Source organism: Solanum stenotomum, chromosome 2, assembly GCF_019186545.1.
Source record: "Solanum stenotomum isolate F172 chromosome 2, ASM1918654v1, whole genome shotgun sequence".
Taxonomy (NCBI): domain Eukaryota; kingdom Viridiplantae; phylum Streptophyta; class Magnoliopsida; order Solanales; family Solanaceae; genus Solanum; species Solanum stenotomum.
Genome location: NC_064283.1, coordinates 52,784,070 through 52,797,673, shown reverse-complemented (window position 1 = coordinate 52,797,673; position 13,604 = coordinate 52,784,070). Strand labels below are relative to the sequence as shown.

The window sequence follows — 13,604 nt, the reverse complement described above, 5'->3', positions numbered from 1 at the left end:
GAGAGGCTGAAGATTATAAGGCACAAGAGGCAGATTTGATTGTGAAGACTATTTACCAGAATGAAGAGTCAGTCACACATAAAAATAGAACATGATAGACTATATATTATAGCTGAACAGCACAAACAGATATCAAACTGAATGAACGTTAATTCTGGCAGAAATGTCAGCTGATGGATAAGATATGTGTGCTTCATATACTGAAGACGGGAGCATTTTACGCATAGTAGAAAAGAATACATACTGTGAACAAGATGGAAAGCGACTGGACAGCTTTAACAAAGCAATCAGACACATCGCCTGAGATGTGAGATCACATGAATGGATTTTGATGGATGTCTCCAACACATCCACAGCATCCGACTCTGTCACCTGCTCCAAGAAACTACATCATTTAGGCCCCAGAAGGTGAAAACTAAAAAAGCCGAAATGAAAACAACGTGCACCGAACTTCAAATAGGCAAGAAGCTAAATCACTTTTAAAGAAATACTGCAATAAAATACAAAAATAATTCAGTATTCTTTTTGATAAGTCATGGTGATGATTATAAGCCATCTTTTGGACTGTTCATCCTTTGTTTTCAAAGTTACATCTTTAATTTACTAAAGTACATTACTAGATGGCAGATGCACATTATAACAACAATGTTTCACAATATATCATCCTATTCTGGTCTTGAAATACACGAGTAGCAGCATATTCGGTAAAACATTCCGTTCTTTCACAGGTTGACTCTCCCCTTTTTCTCCTTCTTACGTATTTTGGAGGAATAAGGAATTTCTTGGAGACCTGTATTTTATCAAGGACTTAAAAATCACATGGGACAAGTTACATTCATTACCACATTCAACCAGAGCATAAATTCATTATTAATGAACTTCCAATTAAAGTAAGAGAAAGTTCAACAATTATAGTTATTGTCAACACATACATCGTGATTTACGTAGAGGATGACAATAATGAATGAGAAACTTAATCCAGAGAATGTTGGATCACAAATAAAATAAAAGCTGGTCAAGAATATGATGCAGGACTGATTTGGAGAAAAATATTCATAGATCGTATTCGCTAACAACTGTCCACAAGCATGAACTCACAGTTGCGGGTTCTTCTATGTCAAGCCTTCCAAAATTATTGACTATCATTTCACCATACTCTCCAATGCACCAAACTGCTACTCGAAAAAGGGTTTCCTAACAAAAAAATATCAAACAGAATACAGTAAACAATACGTTCATCAAAAAAATAAAAAATAAAAGAATACACTAAACAATATGGACATATTCAAGACCAGAAAACTGCTCATGGGTTACAGGAACCAAGATTCTGATATAAGAGAAAGGAAAAGTGTGATGTACCTGATCCCTTGCTTTTTGCACAGCTCTGTACAAAGACCGTACAGCATATCCATGGAGGTCGGAAGCATTTGTAATCACCACAATCAGAGCATGCCACACCTCATCCTTGACATAGTTTCCAGCCTATATCACACCTATCGTATTAGTACTATTTACACCACAAAAGTAAAAGGGAAGGAAGAATGAGTAATCAACCAAAACAGGCCAGCAAGGGGCTTCAAATATGTAGAGTCAAATCTAAAGCCAGCAGCATAAGCAGATTCATCAGTAACTAAGCCTCATTTGTTTGCACTTAATGGAAGTCTGAATCTCAATGGTTCAAACTTTAGGCCATAAAAGCATTTGTTTTCATTAAGATTTAAGCACTTAATTGGTTTGAATAGGTCTTAATCATTCAGATCTTGAACAAACTTTTATTATCATTAAGAGCCTGTTTGGCATTGCTGTTGGGAGGCCAAAAGTGCTTTTTTTTTTTGGAAAAAAACACTTTTTTTGAAAAATCAAGTGTTTGGCAATCCCTCAAAAGTGCTTTTAAATAGAAGAAGAAGCAGTTTTTTTGCTGTTGGGAAGAAGCTAAAAATTTCTGCTTCTTAAAAAAAGCAAAAGCAGAAAATTATTTTTTTGAAGACTAAAATATCCCTTACATATTTACATATCATATATTTATATAAAAGAGAACCCTATGCCCGCCTACGTGGCGCCACCATAAACCAAGATTCCCTTTTAAATTTATTTATTTCCAAAACTAGCCTTCCCTTTTCATGAAAAGTTGTGACTTTTTTGAAAAGTTGAGACTTTTATGAGAGTTGCGACTTTTATGAAAAACATTGACTTTTATGTAAGGTTGTGACCTTTCCGAAGGGTTGTAACTTTTCCATAATGTTGTGACCTTTCCGATAAGGCAATAAACATTTGTTCACACAACCCTATGTTGTCTATAAATAGAGGAATTTCCTGCCCCTATAATTTGTAGGTTTTTTTCTCGCTATTGGGTAGTCAAATTCAAATACATTAATTAAGTTTTTATGAAGTTTGTTTCATTCCTGAAAGTTTTCTTCCTCCTAATTTATGGAGCTTAATCTTTACTATAAGTCATATGGATTCATGTAACTATGACAATTTTTTTTTCCTATTTTGGTGACCTTTTTTTTAACCCTGTTAAAGTTTAGGCATGGATGATTGAAAATTGATCTTCTCTTTTGTCACTATCTACTTGTTTCTTCATATAAAAAAAGAAAATTGATTTCAATTGCATTGCGACATTACTACTCTTGGACCTCTCAGTGCACAACTCATAATGCTACTGAAATGGTTTATGGTTGAATTCATTACATTTGGTTCTTTAGTAAACAAATCTTTTATTTATGCCATTATTATTTGTATGTTTTTAATTCAAATACATTAATTAAGCTTCTTATGAAGTGTGTTTCATTCCTCAATGTTTTCTTCCTCTTATTTCATGAAGCTTAAATTTTTACTATAAGTCATAGTGATTCATGTATCTATTGCAATTTCTTTTTACTATTTTGGTGACTTTTTTTTAATTATGTTCAAAATTTCAGTGAGGATGATTGAAAATTTATCTTCTCCTCTGTCCCTTTCTACAGGTTTTCTTCATATACTTTTTGGAAAAATTGTGTGTGGGTTGTGCTATATTTGATAGCACACAACAACAAATATGTGATAACTCATACGAAACCAATGATGAAGTTTGTTAAAAGAACCAAAATGATTGCTCTCTTGCTTGCCACAGTTAGTATATTATTTTGATTGTTTTTTCTTAGGTACAAACATTTTTTATGCCATTGCACTATTCCTAGGATATTTGTATCAAGACAATTAGTCCACATCTTTTATCGCAAGTTAACTAATTTGTCATATTCTTCTTCTCTTCTTTTTGGGAATAATAAGATATCAAGTTTTCGTGAAACTAACAAATGTCCAAAATACACTATAACAAAAATAACTTTTATCGGTAATAAATATGTACGTTCACGAAGAGTGCTACTGCCTTTACCGACATTAATCAATTGTCATTAGATTCAATGTTGTTTTAGACTTTAGGGATATTTATACAGAGTACCAACTCCCTCTAAAAATACATATTTAGCGACAATTAAGCTATTAATTGCCGTTAAGATCATTGTTGTTGTAGTGATAACTCATTCTTTTGATAAAGAAGTAATAACTCTTTCTTTTGGCTTCTTTCAATTAATTTTGTGAACTGTAAATTTGGATACAACCCGAAAGACTATCTTTTGGAAAAATATGTTAAGCAACATGCCTTTTTCTTCTTGATTGTTAGGAAAGTAAGGTCGTCTTTATTATTATTTTTGGATATTTGTGCGTTCAAGTGCTCACAGAATTATGTTGTGGGATTTTAATACGTTATGTGTCAAAATTTTGGTTTAGAATATCCCGTTGTGAACATTCAGATGCCACCTACTACCTACTGCTTGGTTGATAATTGCATTAATTCTTTGTAACTGCATACTATAACCATAACAATAACTATGGTTTAATCCAAATAAGTTGGGGCCGGTGATATGAAACCTTAAAAATAGTAATGACTATTTTGAGACAATGACAAAAAACATATATGATAATAACAATTATAGGGTCATTTTTAGCATATACTTGATATGGCATACAATAATAAAAAAGTGATTGATGGAGATTCATAAGAAAGGAGTCCAGGGTCGTCCATTTGAATTAGTAAATTATGATCTTGTATGGACGTGATGTTCCACTTTACTTGGGAGTGTTGTTGTTCGATGCTTTTTGGTCTCTTTTTTAACGTCTGATGTTGTTCTTTATTACTTCTTGGAATTTAAAAAATTTCATTAGTTTTGACCAACTATTTCCAAGGAGATTTTCTTAGAGTTCTTTCTTATACTTAAAATCTCTCTTTGACTCATAATTTTGGTATAACAAAAATGAAAATTAAAAAAATATAGCACTTGAAGATTTCGAAGGAACGCTTTGCCTTAAGATAAAATGTTCTTGACAATATAGTGTATGTATCGAAAATACGAATATTACCGAATGATCATATGTAAGCTTAATAAAATGTTCAATCCCATGCGAAGAACGGGTAATTTACCTAGTTTACCAATATATCTCTTATTAATTAAGGCAAAATGGTCTAGTGAACCCTTATACTTGTATACATTTGTATTATGAACCCTTCTACTTAATCATTTGTCAACTGAACCCTTAAACTCAATAAAACACAATTTAACAAACCCCTCTGACCATTGACCAGGCTTATGTGGCATTAGGATGTTTGAGTTGGAAAAAGTGTGTAACTACACGCCTATTAAGGCGAGTGAGGAGCATTTTTACTTAGAAAAATATTAAAAATTATTTTTAAAAAAATATTTTTTAATTTTTTTAAACCATTAATTAAAAAACTCCTTCTTCTTCACCCATTACACCTCCTTCTTTTCAGCCATATCCATCCCCTGCCCAACCCTTTTTTTCTTTTTTTCCACAATCTATTTTCATTTATTTAGATTATCTTGGGCACCTCCTTGAGTCAACTAATTCACCGACAGAGGGAGAGAGCGGCGCTGGTGGTGCGATCGCCAGACACTATTGATACGCAGTGGAGTGAGAGAGAGGCGCGGCTGGTCAGTAGAGAGGAAAACGAGGTGGGTAAGGGTGTGAGGATCTAATCATGGCGGCAAAAATGGTGATGGTGTGTGGCGGAGATGAAGGCGCAAATGGTGATGGTGTTCGGCTAGATTTGGTGTGGTGGCTTAGGTTGTTGGTTTTGTGAGGTTGGAGAAGGAAAGGAAAATGGTCGTCACGTGTGGCGGAGATGAAGGCAGGTAAAGGAAGGCATATGAGTGGTTTCGCCGGCAACAATGGCGACGGCAGCAAACCATGAAACAGTGGGAAGGGGAGAAACTGTAATGGGTTTTACTTTAAATAATATAATTAATTTTTATTATTTTGCCTTTTATTAAACAATTTTGATTAATAATTTTTAAAATAATTATGACATGGCATTAATATATCTGATGTGTATATGACATGTCATTTATGTAAAGGAGAGTGAGCTATACACATGGCTGGAGGGGTTTAAAAGACTCATTTTGATTTAGTTTAAGGGTTCAGCTGACAAATGATTAAGTAGAAGGGTTCACAATACAAACGAATACGAGTATAAGGGTCCACAAAACCATTTTGTCATTAATTAATTAACATATTTCATAAGTTTTGTTAAGTTTATCAGTATCTTTCACTATGAGGAAGGGTCACGGTAAGGTGTAAAGTGATGCTCTCAGGCACACTTCCCTAGGCAAACTTTCAGAAGTCCCTTCTGGGCTTTTGAATTCCTTTCCGGTGGTCTTCCACCATCGGAGTTTTCATTTTTCCTTCTAAAACTTCTACAAATCTCTTCCATTTTTTTCCAGAAATGGATAACCAACTTTTTTTCAGAATGGGGGTGAAGTCTTTTGATATCACAGCCTCTTTCTCAGGCACAGATACCTGGTTTGATTGGGTAGAGAGATCACGACTAACTGTGAGGAGGATGTCAATTAGCAGGGGAGTTCTTGTATGGCTGTGCAAAAGGTAGCAAGAAGCCTCGGGCAATGAGGGGAAAATCTTTAAATCATGGAGATGCAAAGACATGGCAACCTACATTTACTGCACTCAAAAGTTCAATAAATATGGTCGTTACATCTCAATAATAGCTGTTACGGGCCAGAACAGAACAATCATCATTCTTCCAGAGAATCAATTTAATGAGGGGTGGGGGAGACTGGTCCACAAAATTGAAGATTTTATTAGTAAAGTGTCAAATACACATGGCACTTTTATTACAGAAGGGGATACAAGGTGGAACACTATAGTGTGTGTGTGGGGGGGGGGGGGGGGGCTAATTACAAAAAAGCTATTACAAAGCTTAAATGGGAGCAGCGAAGGCTTGAAGCTAGAAAAGAACCCATGAACGTGGCAAAATTTGTCGGTCAGGAGGATAATGCTCAACTACGAAGATGTTTGGTTGGGAGATTCATTGGAGGAGAAGAGGCCCCAACACGCAACGATGTTAGAAAATGGGCAGTTCAAACCTGGAAAGGAGTACCAAACATCCAGGTGTATGACATGAATGGGCTCAATTTCCTTTCTGAGTTTCAGTCAAGAAGAGCAGCAGAACATATTCTGATGGGAGAATGGAAGAGACAAGACCAAATTCTCAAACTGGACTGGTGGCATCCAACAAAGGGAGTTTTCCCTGATACAACAAAATTCGATTGGTACTGAATTAGGGTCTTGGGACTTCCTCTGCATCTATGGAATTCTGAAACAATGAGAAAGATAGGAGACAAATGTGGAGGCTGGCTGGAGAATGAAGAAGAAACGGAGCTCAAAAACCACTTACGGTGGGCCAGAATCAGAGTTAAAGGGCCTAGAGAAAAAATCCCACCATCCATAGAAGTCGAGGACGAAAACCTAGTTTTCTCAATGCCGGTATGGTGTGAAGAACCAGCAACCTACCGGAAAAAAATAATGGAGAAGATGACTGCTGAAACCAGTAGCCAAGGAGAGAGGTCAAATCCTAGTATATCTAGAGCTACAGAGGATATTCACCAAAAAGGGTGAGAGGATACAGAGAGATACATTTCAGATATCGATGTATACAAAAAAGGAGTGTCCTTTGCTGACACAAGGCATGTGACCACAGTTGGGACCTTTTCAAGAGAGAGATTGAAGTGGGTTGGGGGTCCCAGTAGCAGTAGAGGACAGTTGGAAAAAGGAGTAAGGGAAGAAAGAGAAAAGACCCCTTCAGTTTATTTAAGTGGTGGGCCAGATGGTGGAAAGTCCATTCCTTTTAAATCAAATAAACAGAAGGATAAAATAGATCCAAAAGAATTGGGCCCAGAACAAAAACAAAAGCTCTTCATAGAGCCTTTTGTTGAGCTCATTAGTATGTCAAATTCAGAAACATGCCGCTGTTCTAACTTCGTCGAATTCGAAGGTGAGGGAGAACTGGATGGGACAGGAGTAACAAGAATGGAAAAAAGGGAGAAAGAGTAGGACAATCAATTACAATCACATGCAAGAATTCAGGAGGAAGGGGGATCAATAAGGCAGAACAATCCAACTCAAGCTAATGGAGAAGGAGAGATGGATTTCTCAAACTCTCTCTTGGTTATGTACACAGAGCCAGAACCTTTACAGGTTGACAATAGCACACATGAGGAAGACCTAGCTGCAAATGCCACGGAATGGGTACAACCGAACATGATAAAATTAGGTCAACAATTTGGTGTCGATTTTAAAGGATGCAAAAAGGAAGCGTATACCATGTTAGCTAAGCTAGACCAAAGGAGGGAAAAGGAGACCAGAAAAGGGGAGAAGATGAAGACAATAAAATCTAACAATGACGTCCCAAAAGAGGTGAGAAATCTGTTCTTTGATATGAATTTCAAAAACGGGGAACCAAGATCTAGTGGGAGGGTTTTAGCTCTAACCAATCAATGAGAGTGAAAATAATCTCATGGAATGTGAGGGGGCTGAATGGGAGTGATAAAAGGGACACTGTTAGGAAACTAATACATCAATGGGAGGCAGATATTTATGTATTAGTTGAGACAAAGCTGGAGGGCAATTGTAACACCCCGTATCCGAAAATAGAGATTTCAGATTTTCTGGTGTTACAGGTGGCACTCACGGACACCATCCACGGACCATAGATGGACTCACGGTCCGTCCTGCAGGTCCATGGTTCGTGACAGAAAACTTCCCCAGAACTCAGTCAGAAAATTTGGCTAAGTGTTGACCCACGGCCGGACTTACGGTCCGTAAATCAGGTCACGGACCGTAGTTTGTGTCCGTGGATCGATGCCCCAAAAGCCTAGCTTCAATCCCGAACTACGGTTGACCAGCACGGACCGTCATTCGATCCACGGTCCATAGGTCTGACCGTAAATCGAAGGTCAACAGCCAGTTAGCTGAAAATTCTGATGGGTCAACTTCAGATGGTCATAACTCTTAGCACAAAATGAATTATGTGTCCCATGACCTATGGTTAGATAGATAATTGAATTATCTTTCCAACGCCACCGAGTTTGCTAAATTCCGACCTCCGAGTAAAAAGTTATGCTCGTTTTAGTGCAGGCCTGTCGAGCAGGCTTGACTTACAGATGCAATCTACGGACCGTAGATTGACCTACGGCCCGTAGGTCCAATCCGTAGGTCACTCCGACAGCAGTTAATTCAGGGGTCCTTTGGTTTTTTCCTATTTCGTTTAACCCCTAAGATACGTCGTTTAGACCCTAAATCATGAGGTTTTAATTAGTTTAAGCCTAGAAACATAACTAGAACTTACCTAAGTCAAATCATTATCAAACTTAGAAGAATTAGAAGCAAGAGAGAAGAAAAAGGTCAAGAACCCTAGTTCAAGAACGCAGCGAGGTTTCTTCAGTTCCAGCCCCGAAATCGAAAGATTTCTCCGTGGAATTCGTCACCAGGTATGTGGGATTTCACTAGTGGGTTCCTTTCGCCCATTAGGTCCCTAGAATTCAGTCAGATTCTTGATTCCATGATTATGAACAGACCTAGGGTTTCTAGAATCTCAACAGATCATCATGAATTAGTTATTTAACTGTTCCAAATCAGATTATCATGTTATTGCTCAGTTTCTTTCATAAATTTCAGAACCCTAGCTATGTATTTCATTAGTTCTTGAATTACACATGCTAGGTCAGATATTTCAGTTATTCAGATATACATGCTCCAGTTTTATGCCACATTATCAGTATATTTCAGCATAAACCCTATTTTGAGTTATAAATCATGAGAAGCTTTTCTTTAAGACAACACTTGAGTTTTAAACTGAGTTTTTGAGAAAGTTAAGATGAGTTTTGAGAAAGAGCTTCTAAAACATGATTAGTATGACAATTGAGTAGGTCATCAATGTATGAATAGTATGGTATCTAGATATACCATCAATGTTTATGCAGTATGACTTCCCAAGTCATCAATGATCAGAGTATTGTTTTCTAAAAAGGAGTTTTCAAGTATGAGTATCTACATGTCAGTATTTTAAGCTATTCAGTATTTCAGTCATAATATATTCAGTTATACATGCCTCAGTTTATGAATGCATCATTATCAGATTAATTGTTGCATTCTCAGTTTGCATGTTCAGTTTCGAGCTATCCAGTATTTACAGAAATTCAGTCATAACCAGTTAACCACTTAATTCATTGGGAGTAGCATAATACCGAGTTGGACTAGGGTTTCAGCGTACCCATATAGTCCCAGAACTACGAGCCACGTAGGTGTAAGTCCCCTCTGTGGGCAACATCAGTTTAGTGATCACGCCAGCATGCCTCTATACCTCTGGCAGGGTATATTGGGTCCTCTCGATGGGGCGTATACATCGGACTCCACATTTAGCTCATGTGGTTTTATGTCGGTTATTAGTAGCTCCCACAGTTCAGTCAGACTCTATTGCATTGACCATATTTCAGTACAGTCAGTATTCAGTCTCAGCATGTTTTAAATTTGGTCATTGCATCAGTTAGCTCAGTATTCAGTATTTTCAGTATCTATATCATGTTTAGATTATATCATTGTTCAGTATGTTTTGTTCAGTTATATGTTATTTCAGCTTTACTCTATCCTGCATGCTCAGTAGCCTTCAAGTACTGACGCATATGTGCGCTACATCTTCTCGTGATGTAGGTTCAGGTTCTCAGCATCCAGATCACGCTTAGATCGATTCTCGATCTCCAGTTCAGCAGAATCAGTTGGTGAGTCCTCATTCTTCGGGGACAATAGTCATGAGTTTCTTTTCAGTGTTTGTCTTTAGTTTCAGTTTTGCTAGACTTAGCTGGGGCCTGTCCCAGCATTTTCTAGTCAGTTAGAGGCTATTTTCAGACATAGTTAGATTCAACTTAGTATTTGAGTTTGATATTTCTTTTGTATTAAACTCTCAGATTTGATATATTCAGTTATAGTATATGGGTATTCCCCATCTTTTCAGATTTATTTATGAATTAGCTTCCGCATCAGTTTATTATCTTTAGTATGCTCATGATCATGCCAGCAGGGTTAGCTTGGGATCACTTGTGGTCCTAGGTCCCGTGTCCGCGTCTCGAGGGTAGCTCGGGGCGTGACAGCAATATTGATGGATTAATTCCGAACATATGGGAAAATAGATGGATGGGAGAAGTTCATAAGGAGGCAATGGGGAGCAGTGGGGGGATTGCAATTTTTGTGGGATAAAAGGGTATGGAAGGGGGAACTGGTGGAGATTGGCAGGCAAAGCTTAACTGGGAAATTCACAAGGGTAAGTGAAGACTTCAGTTGGCACATAACTGCAGTATATGCTGATTGTAGTCGAGAGATCAGAAAGGTGTTGTGGGAGGAATTGACAGCTATCAGAGGAAGGTTTGTAGGACCATGGATAGTTTGTGGAGATTTTAATGTTACTAGATACCCATCAAAGAGAACAAACTGTCGCAGAGTTAGTGGTGCTATGACAGATTTTTCCTCGTGTATTGAGGAGCTGGAGTTGATTGATCCTCCTTTATTTGGAGGATCTTATACTTGGAGAAGAGGGGACAATCATACGAGTGCTTCAAGAATTGATAGATTTCTTCATTGTGCACAATGGGGCGAAAGCTTCATTTACATCAAACAAAATGTCCTACCAAAAATAACATCTGACCATAATCCTATTATGCTAACATGTGGTGGTTGGGAATGGAAAAAATCTTATTTTAAATTTGAATCTTGGTGGTTGGAGGTAGAAGGATTCAAAGACAAGGTAAAGGAATGGTGGGATTCTTTCAACATTGAGGGGAGAGCAGGATATATATTAGCTGAGAAAATGAAATTGTTAAAGGTAAAGATGAAAGAATGGAGCAAAGAAAACAAAGGTAACTGGAAGCAGAGAAAAGAAGACATTTTAAGTCAGATAGCAAACTGGGAGATAATACAGGAACACAGAATGCTTACTGATGATGAAATTTTACAGAAGGCAAATCTGGCCATGGAGTTTGAAGAGATAGCCAAGAAAGAGGAGATAGCATGGAAACAAAGTTCCAGGGTACAATGGTTGAAACAGGGAGACAAGAATACAAAATTTTTCCACAGAATCGCCACCTCTTGTAAGAGGTTCAATACTATGGAACAACTTGATATAGAAGGTAACATTGTGAAAGATCCAAATATGATCAAGGAGGCTGTCCAAATTTTCTACATAAATTTATATAAGGAAGCTGAACACTGGAGGCCTAATCTGAACATTCAAGATGTTAATATGATAACTGGAGAGGAACAATTATGGTTGCAAAGACCTTTTGAGGAAGAAGAAATCCTAGAATGTATTAGGATGTGTGCTAAGGAGAAGGCGCCTGGACCGGATGGTTTTCCAATGATTTTCTTCGAGACTTTTTGGGAGGTTTTGAAGAAAGACATAATTAACACTCTATCACATTTCCACTCCAATCAAAATTTTGAGAAAAGTTTCAATGCAACATTCATTGCTCTAATCCCTAAAAAGGCTGGAGCTTCAGAATTAAAAGATTATAGGCCAATCAGTCTAATAGGAGGGGTCTACAAAATCATAGCTAAGTTACTGGCAGAAAGACTTAAGAGGGTGGTGAGCAAATTGGTCAATAAAAATCAGATGGCTTTCATAAAAGGGAGACAGATCATGGATGCTGCATTGATAGCAAGCGAGTGCATAGATTCAAGAATGAAAGGTGGAGTTGCGGGTGTATTATGCAAGTTAGACATCCAGAAAGCATATGACCATGTAAATTGGGCACTCTTACTGAATGTTTTGAGACAAATGGGCTTTGGCAGTAAGTGGCTAAAATGGATAGAAGTGTGCATTAAAACAGTCAGGTTCTCAATACTAGTAAATGGTGAACCTGTTGGCTTCTTTGCATCAGAAAGAGGGCTGCGACAAGGTGATCCACTGTCACCTTTTCTCTTTATTCTAGCAATGGAAGGTTTTGACAGTATGATGAGCATAGCTACACAGAACAGGTGGATTAAGGGCTTCCAAATAGGAGACAGAATAGGGAATGGAAAGGAGATCAGCCATTTGCTATGCAGATGATACTATCATCCTTTGTGAGCCAGAAGCCGAACAGTTGAACTACATTAGATTGATTCTGATCCTATTTGAAGCAGTATCAGGGCTAAGGGTCAATTGGGGGAAAAGCAGATTGATTGCAGTCAAGGAGGTGCCTCAGATTCAAGGATTGGCAAGCATTCTAGGGTGTAAAGTAGAGAAATTGCCGACAACCTACTTGGGAATGCCACTAGGGAGCAAACATAAAGCGTTGGGGATATGGGATGGAATTCTGGAAAAAGCAGAAAAAAAATTATCAAGATGGAAGGCTCAATATCTATCCTTGGGGGGTAGAGTGATCTTGATAAACTCTGTTTTAGATTCACTGCCTACTTATGTTATGTCATTATTTCCAATTCCTCCAATAGTTATCAAAAAGCTGGACAGACTGAGAAGAAACTTCCTCTGGAAAAAAGGCAAAGAGGGAGAGGGCAAGGGTTACTATTTAGTGAAATGGAATACTGTGATGCTAAGCAAAGAAAGAGGGGGACTGGGTATTAAAAATTTGAGAATCCAAAACAAGAGCCTTTTGATGAAGTGGTTGTGGAGATATACTAGTGAGGAAGGAACCCTATGGAAGGAGGTGATAGTGACAAAGTATGGGGAATTGAGCCCATGGTGTACAGAGATAGTGTCAGAACCCTATGGATGGGGAGTATGGAGGTCAATCAGAGCTTTATGGAACTCTATGGAAGAAAATGTGTTTCTCAAAATTGGAAATGGCAACAAGATCAAGTTTTGGAGAGATGGATGGATTGATCAAATTCCTCTAAGTGAGTCATTCCCAGATCTTTTCTCAATCTGCAACAATCCTGAAGCCAGAGTATGTGAATGCTGGACAACTCAAGGCTGGGACCTATCCTTCAGAAGGCTATTGAATGACTGGGAAGTAGATAGAGTGGCTTCTTTCCTGGGAAAATTGGGGGGAACCAATCTAGTAACAAATGCACCAGATAGAGTTATTTGGAAGCACAACAAGGATGGCAAATTCACAGTAAACAGTGCTTACAAGAAAGGCATACAAGTTGGGGTTAGAGGCTACCATCATCACTGGAAGAGTATTTGGAGAGGATTGAACCCCACCAAAGTGGAAATGCTTCACTTGGTTAGTCATCAAAAGAGCCTGCTTAACTCAAGA

The 13,604-nt window shown here is 37.8% G+C and overlaps 1 protein-coding gene across 2 annotated transcripts in view; it reads right to left on the bottom strand.

The window, feature by feature from the left end:
• LOC125855551 (AP-1 complex subunit gamma-2-like) overlaps positions 1-13,604 on the bottom strand; it is a 58,108-nt gene that overhangs the window by 16,943 nt on the left and 27,561 nt on the right. For both annotated transcript variants that reach the window (XM_049535282.1, XM_049535283.1), the window contains exons 10-12: positions 1,360-1,482; positions 1,099-1,194; positions 245-372 (exon numbers count right to left, since the gene is read on the bottom strand). In XM_049535282.1, the coding sequence (XP_049391239.1) occupies positions 245-372; positions 1,099-1,194; positions 1,360-1,482 (347 nt within the window). The remainder of the gene's footprint in view (positions 1-244; positions 373-1,098; positions 1,195-1,359; positions 1,483-13,604) is intronic.